This window comes from Hippopotamus amphibius, chromosome 7 (genome assembly GCF_030028045.1).
Source record: "Hippopotamus amphibius kiboko isolate mHipAmp2 chromosome 7, mHipAmp2.hap2, whole genome shotgun sequence".
Taxonomy (NCBI): domain Eukaryota; kingdom Metazoa; phylum Chordata; class Mammalia; order Artiodactyla; family Hippopotamidae; genus Hippopotamus; species Hippopotamus amphibius.
In genome coordinates this window covers 12,127,661-12,140,859 of record NC_080192.1, presented here as the reverse complement: position 1 = coordinate 12,140,859, position 13,199 = coordinate 12,127,661, and the positions used below count along the sequence as shown (strand labels likewise).

Sequence of the window (13,199 nt, the reverse complement as noted above, 5' to 3'; positions counted from 1 at the left end):
TCAATTCTAGTTCTCTAAAAGTGTAAACCAATTAGAATAGCAAAATAGGGATTAAAAAGTAAGCACTTAAAAATCAGCCTGACTACAACCTGAATAACAATACCACCTGAGCAGCTCTGTTATTACCATCATTATCTCATATTTGCTTAGCACAAAATAGCTTCCCAAACAGACTATTTCAACAATCTGTTAGGTATTAGTAGTCCCATTTTAAAGATTAGAAAACCAATGCTGGAAAGGTTACACACTGACAAATGGCACCACTGACATCAAAACTGTGAGTTTTGATTCATATCCATGATTTCCATATTTTATGATAAAGCCACCACTTACTGACTAGTTTGTTTCTAAAATGGCTGATATACATTTTTCTAAGATTACTCTGTTAATGTTCTCAAGAACTATCACATCCTTTACCCACCCTGGAAAATCAAGGTACATACAATTAAGTAACTTGTCTCAAGTAATTAATGGATATGGAAACAGAATTCAGGCTACCTTATTCTCATTTCTCTGCTTCAGCCTGTATTAGGCTGAATGGTAGCAGTGATAAACCTGACACTATTGAACAAATAAAAGATGTTAAGTGTGGTGTAGGAAGCTCTGAGTCCAGACAGACCAGGGTTCAAATCCTACCTCTGCCAATTCTAAATTATGTGACTTTAGCAAGTTACTGAAGTTTCTACTTTCTCCTCTGTAAAATGAATAGCTAATTCTCACATGTGTTGAGAACTGAGGTATGTGTTATCACTCGACAAACAGTTTAAATTAAACAAAATAAAAACATCAGCTTCTCCCAAAAGAAGATAGTGTTTAAAAAAAAAAAAAAAAAAAAAAGAGCCATAGAGTTAAAAAAAATATATGGAATTGAATTTCCAGCCCTGCCATTTACTAACTGTGATGTACTCTTTCTTGGTCTCTTTCCTCGCTCGTATCAATACAATAGAGATAATGATTCTGGGCCCTTAGCACTGCTGTGAGGATGAAGTAAGATGACATACAAAAGCACTTTCTTAATTGAATAGCATCATGCAAAACTCATTATTATCTGTGTACACACTGACTACCACTGTGTTGTAAATTCTTTAAGGGCAATGAGAATCTTTAATCATCTTTGTATTTGTAACAGCTAGTAGCATAGTCCTCTGCCCACTATAAGCATTCATTAAATGCTGCCTGCACTAATTTACTGAGAAGACAGGATTGAATTATGACAAAACGACAGTTCAAAATGAAATCCAGTAGTTCACCCACATAGAATAGGAGTAAGAGAGAGCCTGAGACCAGTCTAGCTAAGAGCAGCTCACACAGGGAGAACACGTCCTGACTTCTGGGAACTTAAATAAGTGGTCTATAATTTTGTTTCCTGGATATAAATTGTATAATTGTCAAACAAGAAAGTTCCCTCAGTACGGGAATCATATGTCTCCCTCCATCTTCCCTGCCTCTGTCTCCCACTCTTTCTCTGCTGCCCTCGCTGTTTTGGACAATGAAGAGGACATGGGTAGAATAAAGGGCACAGCAAGCGCTTAGTAGTACTGCATCCCTCCAAAAAAAAATTTAGAAAAAATAATGGGGATGTTTTCCACCAGGAGGCAACTTTAACAAGGGTTGTCTAGTCGCAATACTTAAAATACTGATTAACGGGAGACGTTTCATATAAAACCAGTTTGTGCTTATCAGGGTTCTCCCTGCATGAATTCAAAGGCATCCTTCACATGCTGGAGAAAATGCTCTGGGGTAGTGTGTGGTCTGCTGGATGGTGAAAGCAAAAACCTGGCTCTCACTGGCTATTTACTGAACATCTACATGTGCTGTACATCATGTTAAGCACATTTCATGGATTATTTCAAATCTTTACAATAATCCCGGGTAACAGGTATTATTTTCCCTACATGACAAATGAAGAAACTGAGGTTAAGTGACGTGTTCATGGCCATACAATTGGAAGTGAGAGGTGGGATTTAGACCTGGTAAAGTCTCTAAAACCCATATTCTTTGCACTGTATCATGCTGCCCCCAATGCTAGCAATTTCACTGTAAAGGAAGGTGACTCAGCAGGGAAGTGGGGAGGAGATCTAACAAAAAGGCAGGTATACAGCACAAGACTGCATTCTATCTCAGAGTTCTAGATGCACAGGAGCAAATAAATGAGCCATGTCCAACTACACAACCCAAAATGCTTGGATGAGCTATAACTTTTACTCTTCAGCTGTGCAGGTTCTAAGAATGTCCACACCGCTCAGAGGTACTAACAACTAAACATAGTTCAGCAATTTTTCTAGAATGTTTAGAACAGTGCCTTTAAGTTACTGCTGGTACCAAACCAATGGAGGTGATACAGGCTTCACAGCTCTCTCATGCTTTCCAGACACTTAACTTTCTTGCACAACTGGGTGTCTTCCTGGCACACAGCGTGGTACACAAAATTCACTTCCCAGAACTTTAGAATTAGCAAAGCTATCTTAAAGATGTGGAAACTGAGGTCAGAAGACTTAAATGGTGTCCAGTATCACCTGGCTGGCTACTGGCCCCGGCAAAATTCTGACCTCCTATTCTCCATCCTGTAAGTTTTCTCCACAGCAGCCCCTCGGTACCTCCCACTTAACACCTGACCACTTAGACTTCCTTCTCTGAGGAAATGACCTGCATGTCACGCAGCCATGGCTCCTTCTGGACATTTTCACTAAACCCAACAAATGTGTGGGGCATTGGGCAAGACGACACAGATCATAAAGAGACAGAGCTGACACACCCTGGCCTCTACAAGGTGCCGCCCCACCTTGTCAGGTGTCATGGTGCACAAAGAAAAGGGCAGTATTTCTATGGCACAAAGTGGCAAACTGGAGTGCACATGGACCAAGTGACCAGGGGAATCCTGGGGCCCTCCTGGCTGCTCCCAGGATGGAGGGGAACATCTGTCTCAACCCAGCACTTGGTATTGTGGCTGAAAAGCTCTGTTCTGGGGCTAACAAGCCAAGGGAATTGAGACAAACTTACAAATAACTAATATAAGCACAAAGGAAGCAACTGAGAAGACGGTCACTGTCTGCTTTCATCAAACATAAATGAGTGGAAATGAGCCTAATTCAACTTGCTTCCTTTCATAACTCCTCTTCCAAACAAATCAAAAGACAGAATAACCCATCCTCTGGTTAACAGATAGTTGATCAGTCCCACTGACAAGGCTGCAAAGACCCTAGACACAGATGCAACGTTCACAGAGATGAAAACTACTTAAAGGACATAAGCGTGCCAGAAAAGTTCTTTGACTTCTTCCAAATACTACAAAAATAAATCAACAGAGGGGAAGAAATTAGATTTCAAGGTCATATTCAAATATGAAGGGGGAAGCAGGAAAAGAACCGCCCCCCCCCCGACACACGCCCCTCTGTGGCCAAGCTCCATCTCCACAAAGCTGGTTAAAGTTCTGCTGTCTGACATTTACAAATTTAGTCTGTCTGAGCCAAGTAGGCTTCTGCAATTCCAGACATCTAGGCTGAAGGGCAAAGGGCAAAGTGAAACTTCCAAAAGCTGGCTAGTTGCCAAGGGCATCACATCTAGGAGGCTCCCTTAGCAACACACAACAACTGTCTGCTCAAGAGAAGACACCGCCATCTTTGCAAGGGACTACAGATGTTCTTGTTTTCACAACTAACAGCAGGGTGTTTTGGGTTTTTTCCCCCTGTATTATTTTCCCTGCCATTCTCCTAAAAGTTACCATATTTCATAATTTAAAAGCCTCTCTAATCCCAGTATGTTTCCCTCCATCCCAAATTACAACAGAATTAACAATAAATTAAAATAATGTATGGTATTAAGTTCCTACCAAATATAAAATGCTTTATAATGTTTGGTTATTAATTACTATTATAGCTGCTACAGACTTGGCTCCTAACTATGGGCAAGTCACTCTTTGTGACTTAATTACTTCCCTCATAAAATTTTAATAACAACAGTGACCTACTTCATAAGACTATTGTGAAGGACAATAAAAATTATTAGATAAAAACTTTCAAACACTTATTCGTAATTAAGAATCATACCACCAACATCTAAAGAGACGCTTTGGCTATCAAGGTCAGTGTCCCCCAAACAAAGCATAGGCAGGCCCTGATCCACCAGGAAGACTGCAGCTCCTGGAGCAACCGGCTCACTTCACCTGCCCCATGTGCCTTCTCCAAACCTCCCTAGCCTGGGGGATAGCACTGCACTGGGAGCTCAGCCCTTGCGCCTCAGTCGAATAAGGTAAACAACATTCTTAAAAACACACACACATACACATACACACACACACACCCCACAACCCAATGTCACAACCACTGCTAGGCTTTCAAGCCCTCACACCTGTGAGGAGAAGGGGCTGAGGCAGCTCGCGCTCCCGTGGGGAAGGCCATTTGTGCAGGAGCAGAATCTCGCAGCTTTCCACTCCTTATATGTGCAAGTGCAAGCCCTCACCCGCAGCACTCTGTACTCACCCAGAGGTACATCATGTCAGACCCGGCTGCTCAAACTCAGCGGCCGGTTGATCCTGGACTGCAAAAAGGCCCTTCAGTGGACTGTAGGAAGGGAGGTGCCAGAATGGGGGGCCGAAGTTTGGGGTGGGGAAACCCCCCCCCTCCAAATCACTTGAGTTTAAAAATCTAAAACCGACTGGTCTCCTCCCCCCTCCTCCCTCCTCTCCAGCTGACTGTTCTGTTGTTCTCTCTCCTCCCTCTCACCCTCCCTCTCTCTCTCCCTCTCTCTCTCTCTCTCTCTCTCTCTGGGAGTTCCCAGCCCCATGTGTCTGAACCCCAGTGTACAGCACACTCGCTCTGTATTTGCCTTCAGGGAATCTCCCTCTGTCATTCTACTTCTAGAAACACCATCATCACTCACAGAGATTATTGCAAAAGGCAGGGATGGGTGGGGTTAGTTACAAACCACCAGTTTCTAGTGGAAGACACATCAACTAGTGTAAGACGGGTTCTTTAAACATGAATGAAGCAATAAAAAAAAAAAAAAAAACTCTGGCCTCCAAGATTAAGGCAAGTGAGCCAAGGCTCCCCTCTGCCCTAGTTCTTCTGGAGCCCCTTACAGAAGCCAAGGGTGAAGAGAGAACCTGCTCAGAGCCTTCATTCCCTCCCTGCCAGGTCAGCCTTATGCCACTATTCTATAATAACTCACTATCATTCTACCAATCATAATTCTGAATCTTAGAAGATTTTAAAACATAGAAAAAATTATATGTAAGTTTGACTAGGTTTTCATCTCTTTTATTACTACCACCCTAGTTCAAATCAACAGAGCCTCCTCTCTAAAGATAGAAAAAACAAGGGGATTAGAGTCAAGTGGATTCTGAGCCCTATCACATTGCAGGTTCTTTACTATGCATGAGGATGGGGCAGGGTACAAAGCCTGGGTTTGAAATCTAGGTCTATGATTACTATCACCATGGCCTAGGGAAAGTTATTTAACCTGTCTAGGCCTCTGTTTCCTCAAGCAAAAACTGGGTACAACACTCCTTTTGGAGTTGCTGCAATTAGATCGAATGATATCACTGTACAAACCATCTGCCCTGTCCCTGGTGACCATCATTTCTAACTTAGTTCAGATCAAACATTCACTAAGTTTCTCCTATATGCCAGGCACATTTTTGTCCATTATGTTCAATGGTGAGCAAGAAGTGTTATCCAATCATCTGTCCTAGTGGCTTTTATTCAGAACACAGCTGACTTCTCCACATGCCCACGCGCACGCTCTTTCCTTACTTCTCCATCCAGTCTTCCACGTTCAAGTCCAAAGCCCGCCCGCGGCCCCTCCCCCTCTGTAAGCCTGGTATCTGAAACGTGGCATTCGCCACTCCTGCCTGTTGCGGTTACGGGTCCTTACCCGAACCTACCGATCTCCCCCTTTATTCCCATTTTTTTCAGGGCAGGGGTCATCTCTTTTGAGCCATGGAGTCTTCTGCACAGTACCCAGCACACAGTAGGTGCACGATACATTCTCACAGGGTTGTGTGTTTTAAGGAATATTTTACTCCTGCAACTTGTTAAAGGAAAAACAAAACAAAACAAAAACTAAACAAGAAGCCTTCCACCTTCCAGCCGCCTCAGGGTGCTGTTCCCCTGAGACATGTTGAAACAGCTCTCTCCCGCTCTAAAATCTCCAAGTAAGGTCCGTCAGTCTCACATTCAAGGCAGGCCCTGAGCAGGTGAGAGGTACCTTCCCTCTCCCTACCTGATACATCCGGCTGTAGAGAGAGCTCCCTCTTAGTTACCTGCTAGGGTGGGGAGTCTTTTCCTCTCAGAGTAGAAGTGAAGTCACTTTTCCTTCTCTTCCACAGTAAAAGTGTGCCTTCTGTAAGAGAACTTAGACCTCTTCTCTCCTCCCACCTCAAACTCTCACTCATTAAAACTCAGAGAGGTGGGGCAAGTATTCTCAGCCTCACCCAAACCTTTTCTTTTTCTTTACGCAGAACTTCTTTGCTTCTTCTGAAGTCAGGATTACCTCAGTTCCAGTACAAGAGAGGAGTAAGAACTTCCAAGTCTAAGACAGAGATAGCCTTTCTTCTAAATTGGGAAAACAAATCTCGGCTTTCTATAAACTGTTACTTAGCATCTGTTATATAATCAATTTTTGCGTGCAACTTTCCCTCTAGTCTCATAGCCCATGCCCTAAATCTTAAGTTACCAGACTTTCCTATACTCCATTCTAAAACTGTATTACAAACCACACTGTGAAGAGATTACAGTCCTTTCAAACTCTCTGAAGACACAAAATTGTATGGTGCCATGTGCCCGGGTCTGATCCCTGGTCGAGGAACGAAGATCCCACAACCTTGCAGCACGGCCAAGGGGGGATAAAAAAGAGACACAAAATTGTTAATACTCATTCATTCTTAACCAAGTATCAAAAAACAAATGCAATAAAATTTCATATATTGTCCCCTGATGGTGTTACCTTTTAATCAAATTTAGGATGGAATAATGATACCCCTGTTCTCCTGGAGCAAAGCAGGAGAAAAATACATAGAGAAACGAGATCCTTGAAATGAAGTTTTAAAAGTTTAAATATGTCACGAAAACTCTGAAAACTATACCTCCAAAACTCCCATGCGTGGAATCATTGTGAACTTCTTTGGAACCACAGGGAGTTCATAAATTCCTACTCTCAGTGCATCGCTTCCTTTTCTGATCATAGTTTTAAGAATTGGGTGGATAGTCTGTTCTACGTGTTTTCCTCACATTAAAAACAAAACACAAAACACCTTCAAAACCCACAGGGAAGCTAAGTGCATCTTTTTAATTCATGCCCTTGCATGTCCACATTTCCCTAACCTTAAAAAAAAGAAAGGAAGAAAAGGAAACAAAGAGGTAGGAAGAAACAAAATTCTTTCAAATCAAGTCAAATGAGGAAGGCTCTGCTTTGTCGCTATGCCGGATCCAGATTAAGAGACACAAAGGTGTAACAACTGCACATGAGGAAGCGCCTCTGAAAGGAGCCCCGTGTTACACACAGAATCAGGACGCACACATGCTTCCTTTCGTAAGGAGAACACTTTATCAGGCTGCATAACGGTTCTCTGAAGCTTATCAGCCTCTATATTAGTTCGGAGGAGGGAATGTGTGAATTGGAGCATCAGAGAAGGAACTCTTCTCCGGAGGGCCCACGGAAGTCTGGCATGCTTGCTTCTGGGAAAGAAAAATCATATTATCTGGGATAGCAATATGGGTGCTCCCAGTAATTCTAACCTGATAATGCATCCTGAATTCCTGCTTCTGAAAGCACTGGATGTTGTAATGTGAAGCGTGTAGTGGGCAGAAAGGGTTGGAAGCCATATTTTTGATTCTCTGCCTCTAACAACTGAAGAGGCTGCATGTTTTATGCCAGTTTCCCTGTGGGTATAAAAGGCTGGTGGGGAAAGTGTGTACATCTGGGGAACCAACACCACTTTCCAAAAATATTCCTGAGAAATTAGGCATTGAAAATTTTTCAAAAGAAATGTGAAGCAACCCTCTCTACCTCATTTCTACTCCTTTCACTTTCAGGGCTGGTAGAGGCAACACAGACTCACCACAGCAATGAGCTACAGAAATGGGCCATAGGAAGTCCAACTGAATTTGACTCAAAAAAAAAAAAAAAAAAAAAGTTGAAAGAATGGGCCTCTTTTAACCTCATTTCCTCTCAGCTTAAAATAGCAAGGATCCCCACAGGGCAGTTCTCTAACAGAATCCTGCTACTCTAAGTGCGACTCACTGACAGCAGCAGCAGCAGCTGGAAGCCTCCTAGATAAGGAGAGTCTCAGGCCCCACCTGAGGCTTACAGAGTTAAAATCCACGCCATGACAAAAGCCACAGATGGGTCATAAGCACACTGAAGTCTGAGAAGCTAGTCTAGATAGAGCACTGTCTTCACGCAGCAGCACAGACTCACGCAAGACAGGGTTGTTGCGGCTGTCACTTTCCAGTTAGGGCATCTATACCACTCTGGAACACTAAGTAGCGAGTGAGCATTTCAAAGTCGCCTGCTGATTTCAATACAACACCACCACCAGCTACTATTTACTAAGAACATACTACGTGCCAGAACTCTGCGTGCATTCTCTCATTGCATCTTCACAACGTCTCCATAAGGTAGGCCCTACTTTATCTTTTTCACACATAGAAGAAAATTGGCACTCAAAGTGGCTAAACACTTTGCCCATGGTCTCAAAGCTAGTGAGTAAAGGAGCCACAAGTTAAACATAAATTTGTAAGACTCCAAGATCGGTCCTACATTACACATTTTCACTGATAAAATCAAATCAATCCTGCCAAGATCAATGGCAAATTTCCCCTGGATATAACCTTGCGCTCTACCTCTGCCCATTACCAAGACTTCAAACAATAAATGACAGAGATGAGGTTTGGAACTCAGTGTACACACACTATACATGAGTTTCCAAAGGCTGTGTGGCTGTGGTCAAGCGCTGCTGCTACGACAGACGTCATTAACAGAATGATTTTGGAAACCTCTTACGAACTGTGGTTACCTTCTATGACGTCTACAGTGGGCTCTAGACGCATACACAGAAAAAAGGTACATCCCAAAGCTCACCTCTCGGAAAAGCTACAGGTAAATAATTTGTTAGAGCCCTGATCCCCAATTTTAGGGAACCCAGAGTGATCATCCCTGAAAGAGGAAAATGTATTATCTTAAGAACTGTGTTCTTCCTCATATGTTTCAATCATATTCTCAAATAACCGCCCATCCTTCTAACTAACTTGCTCTGGTATCCCCTCCGCTACAAACTCTGACCTCATGAACCATTTGTTCACTATCTACCCACCCCAGTCCTGTCTTCCACTCACTTCTTTATCCAACTCTGACTCCACAGTGCATGATTATAATCCCTCCCTTGCAAATAGCCTCAGTCATTTGTTCTCTCCATCACTGGCATTTGGCAAAACTCCAATCCTGGTTAAATACAATTATCTGCCCTCTCTGTGCCTATTCTCAAACCACTAAATGTTGCTGGAGAAAAGCCATGTGACCCAGCTGACTGGCTCCACTACATACTCATGATCACAAACCTCAACTGGGTACTCGGCAACGCCAAGCAGTCCTAACAAAGCTGCCCCCGGAAGCTTTCTCATTCTCCAAAATGACTATTTCTTACCTTTCCCTGAAACCTACTTCATTCTCTCCCCACCACCCAATCATCAGCTGTTGCTCTATCCAAGTACTTCACTTTAAAAGAGAAGCATTCAGACAGTCTCTTCTGTCCACCAAATCCACAATCCTACCTAGAAAAGCACGCACCTCCCCCTCCTTACATTCCGTTACAATGAAGGAAGCATCAAAGGCCCATTTCACTACTGTGCTCACACCCCACCCCCGGCGCCTGTGTAAGGACCATGCTGCTCTGTTCATCGCCGCCGCCGCCCGCCTCATCACTCTCTCCCCCACCACTTGCCACTGTCAGGCCAACAACAAATATATGTCCCTCTTCAGAAAATCTCCCCTCTGCCCTCACACACTGATGGAGAAAGTGTACACTGGTAGCACCACTATGGGAATCTGGCCACATCTATCAAATTCTGAAATGTGCATGGCCTGTGGCTCAGCAATTCTATCTCCAAGGAACCTATCTTAGAAAATGCCCACAAGTGCAGAAGCAAGTTCACTGTAGCAATCTGTAAGAGCAAAAGCTTAGGGCTTCCCTGGTAGTACAGTGGTTAAGAATCCGCCTGCCAATGCAGGGGACGTGGGTTCGATCTCTGGTCCGGGAAGGTCCCACATGCCGCAGAGCAACTAAGCCCGTGCACCACAACTACTGAGCCGGTGCTCTAGAGCCTGCGAGCCACAACTAACGAGCCCACACTCCGCAACTACTGAAGCCCACGCACCTAGAGCCTGTGCTCCGCAACAAGAGAAGCCATTGCAATGAGAAGCCTGCGCACTGCAATGAAGAGTAGCCCCTGCTCTCCACAACTACAGAAAGCCTGCAAGCAGCAACCAAGATCCAACGCAGCCAATATAAATAAATAAATAATTTTTTTAAAAAGGCAAAAACTTAAAAAAACATAAATGTCCAATAATAGGCAAGTGACTAAATGAATCAAGGTTTTAAAAAATCCTCCTTGGACCTGTCACCTCCCTTCAGCCACTCTTTCCACTTCCCAGCTCATTACTTCACAGTAAATCTTCTCAAAAAAAGTATCTATGCTTGTTTCCTCTTCTTCACCTCTCATTTCTTCAATCTACTCAAAATAAAGTTTCCAAGCCCTCCACTCCATTAAACCAACTGGTCAACATCAACTACAGTCATGTTACTCAATCCAATGGACATTCTGCTGTCCTCAACTTATCTGACCTCTTAGCAGGATTCAACAGTTGGCAACCTTCTTAAAACATCCTCTTCATCTAGCTTCTGAGATACTACAATCCTGTTTTTTACCCCTGCATCACTGATTACTTCTTCTCAGTGTCTTCTTCAGCTTTTCCATTAACAGACCTCTAAAAAGCAAGTGTTCCCTGGGGCTCAACCCTGAGTCACCCTTCTCTCTCTGAGTTGTCTCAACCAATCCCACTGCTTCAAATACCATCAGCACGCTAATAATTACCAAATTAGATCCCTATCCTAGCCTCTTCTCATGCTGCAGTGACTACTTAGCTGCCTCCCAAGCATGTCAAACAGAACACACCCCAAACTGGGCTCTTAATTCACCACTACCACCCCCCTTGAAACTGGTATACCCTCGGTGCTCCCTACCTTAGTAAGTGGTACTACCTGGCAATTACGAAAGCCAAAGACCCTCCCCTTATCCCTCACCCCTCACATCAAACCCATCAGCACGTCCTATGTGTCTGACTTGTCTTGATCTCCACTCCACCATCTGAACCAAGCTACCACCACCTCTTTCCTGAACTTCGTACAGTTCCTCCACTTCCACTGCTGCTCCCCTTCAAAACACTCATCACATAGTAGCCAGAGAGACTTACTAATCAGATCATACCACTCCTTTGATTCTATAGCTTCACATTACACTGAAATTTTTTTCTTATCTGAAGTCTTTATAATGGCCTTTAAGGTGCTAAATGATCTATCTGCTAAGTGCACACCTCTCCAACCTCATTTCACAGCATTACATCCCCTTCAATCACTAGGCTCTAAATACACCAATCCTGTGTCACTTCCTCATATACAGCAAGTCCGTACCTCTCCCCAAAACCCTTTCAGCCCTTCCATCTCCTGTTCTTGAAACCCCTCCTCATCCTGCCTTCCTTCTCCACAAGGCTGGCTCCTTATCTTTCAGATCTCAGCTTAAACAACACCTCCTCAAGTGAAGCTCTCCAGATCACTCTATCTAACTGGAGGTCCTTCCCCACAAGCCCTTAGTCTCTGTATTACTGTGCTCTGTTTAGTTTCTTCCTAACAGTTATCAAAATCTATAATGAGTTATATTCCTTTGTTTTCTTATTTGTTATAGATTTCTCCATTAGAAAGTACTATTTTATGTGTATCACATACAACTGAGATCTTCTACTATGGGATATTTTATCCTTTGACTTTTTGCTAGGGAAGGTCAAAGTTATTTGTAGGAGTTTCTGGCACTTAGGCAACTGTTTAACCAAGTCCTATAAATAAAGTCAGAGCGCAACTAATATCACCCTAGTTACCAAAAGGGCTCAAAGTTTTACCATAGCTACAAACCACAAACATATGCCAGCACCAATGGTGTTAGAATGTTACAGTTTGAAATAACCATAATATTAATATGAAAAAGCACTTCCAATTTAATCATTTACTTTAAGCTAATTTGAGTATTACATTCCAAACCACCTTCTTTCCAGTACTATAAATGCATTTTGCTCAGTACAGTAAAATTATAGCATCCCAATCCTAGCTTCATTGTAATTAGCTTGTTGTTAATTATTTACAGTCTAGAACCATACATCCAATGTACTAGCCACAAGTCACGTGTGGCTATTTGAATTTAATTTTAATTAATTAATTAATATTAAAATTTCTGTTCCTCAGTCACACCTGCCACATTTCAAGTGCTCAAGAGCCACATGAGCCTCATGGCTATTACACTGGACAGGGCAGATATAAAACTTGGACCATCATCACAGAAACATCTACTGGACAGAGCTGTTCTACAACATGGTAATAACCAGGAAGCAAAGGCCCTCTAAATACTCAGAATACCTAAATGTTCATGCACTTTCATCAGCAGGAAAGCTCTGCCAGGCCTTCTCATGAATCTATTTATTTTTATTTTAGAAATATTTCTGTCCTGGTTATCTGGTGACTTACTCATCAAAAATTTAAAAAGCAAAAAAGGAAAGGGAGCTATGTAGCAGTGGGGAATTAATACCAGAGGAAAGAGGAATATTATGTGAGAGGCAGGCATATCAGGTGCAAGAGAGACCGAGAGGAAAAAAACATCTAAAAAGCAGAGAAGTTATCAAAAAGCAGACATATCAAAATGGAGCCATTTAGTAAGGCAAAACCTTTCAGGGAGAGCTCCTGAAATATCACTCTTTTTTAGTCCTAAACAATAATTGATGCTGACAACTGTGTTAAAACCATTAAGAAAAGTATAACTGTTAAGAAGAAAATAAACTGTAGAGTTAAATAACATATTTTAGAAGGACTTACTTCCAAAATAAATAAATCTTAAACATCTTATCTTAAAGAAGGGAAAATCCTCTCAGCTAGTTGGAATACT

General features: G+C 42.6%; 1 protein-coding gene across 13 annotated transcripts in view; it reads right to left on the bottom strand.

Annotated features, from left to right (window-relative positions):
- The window catches only part of RBFOX2 (RNA binding fox-1 homolog 2), a 264,949-nt gene that overhangs the window by 149,467 nt on the left and 102,283 nt on the right, over positions 1-13,199 (bottom strand). Inside the window, exon 1 of one of the 13 annotated variants that reach the window (XM_057742953.1) lies at positions 4,479-4,717. The exons of the other annotated variants lie outside the window; for them this stretch is intronic. Coding sequence (XP_057598936.1) covers positions 4,479-4,493 — 15 coding nt within the window. The 5' untranslated portion in view covers positions 4,494-4,717. Of the gene's footprint in view, positions 1-4,478; positions 4,718-13,199 lie in introns of those variants that run through there. 13 annotated transcript variants of the gene reach the window in all.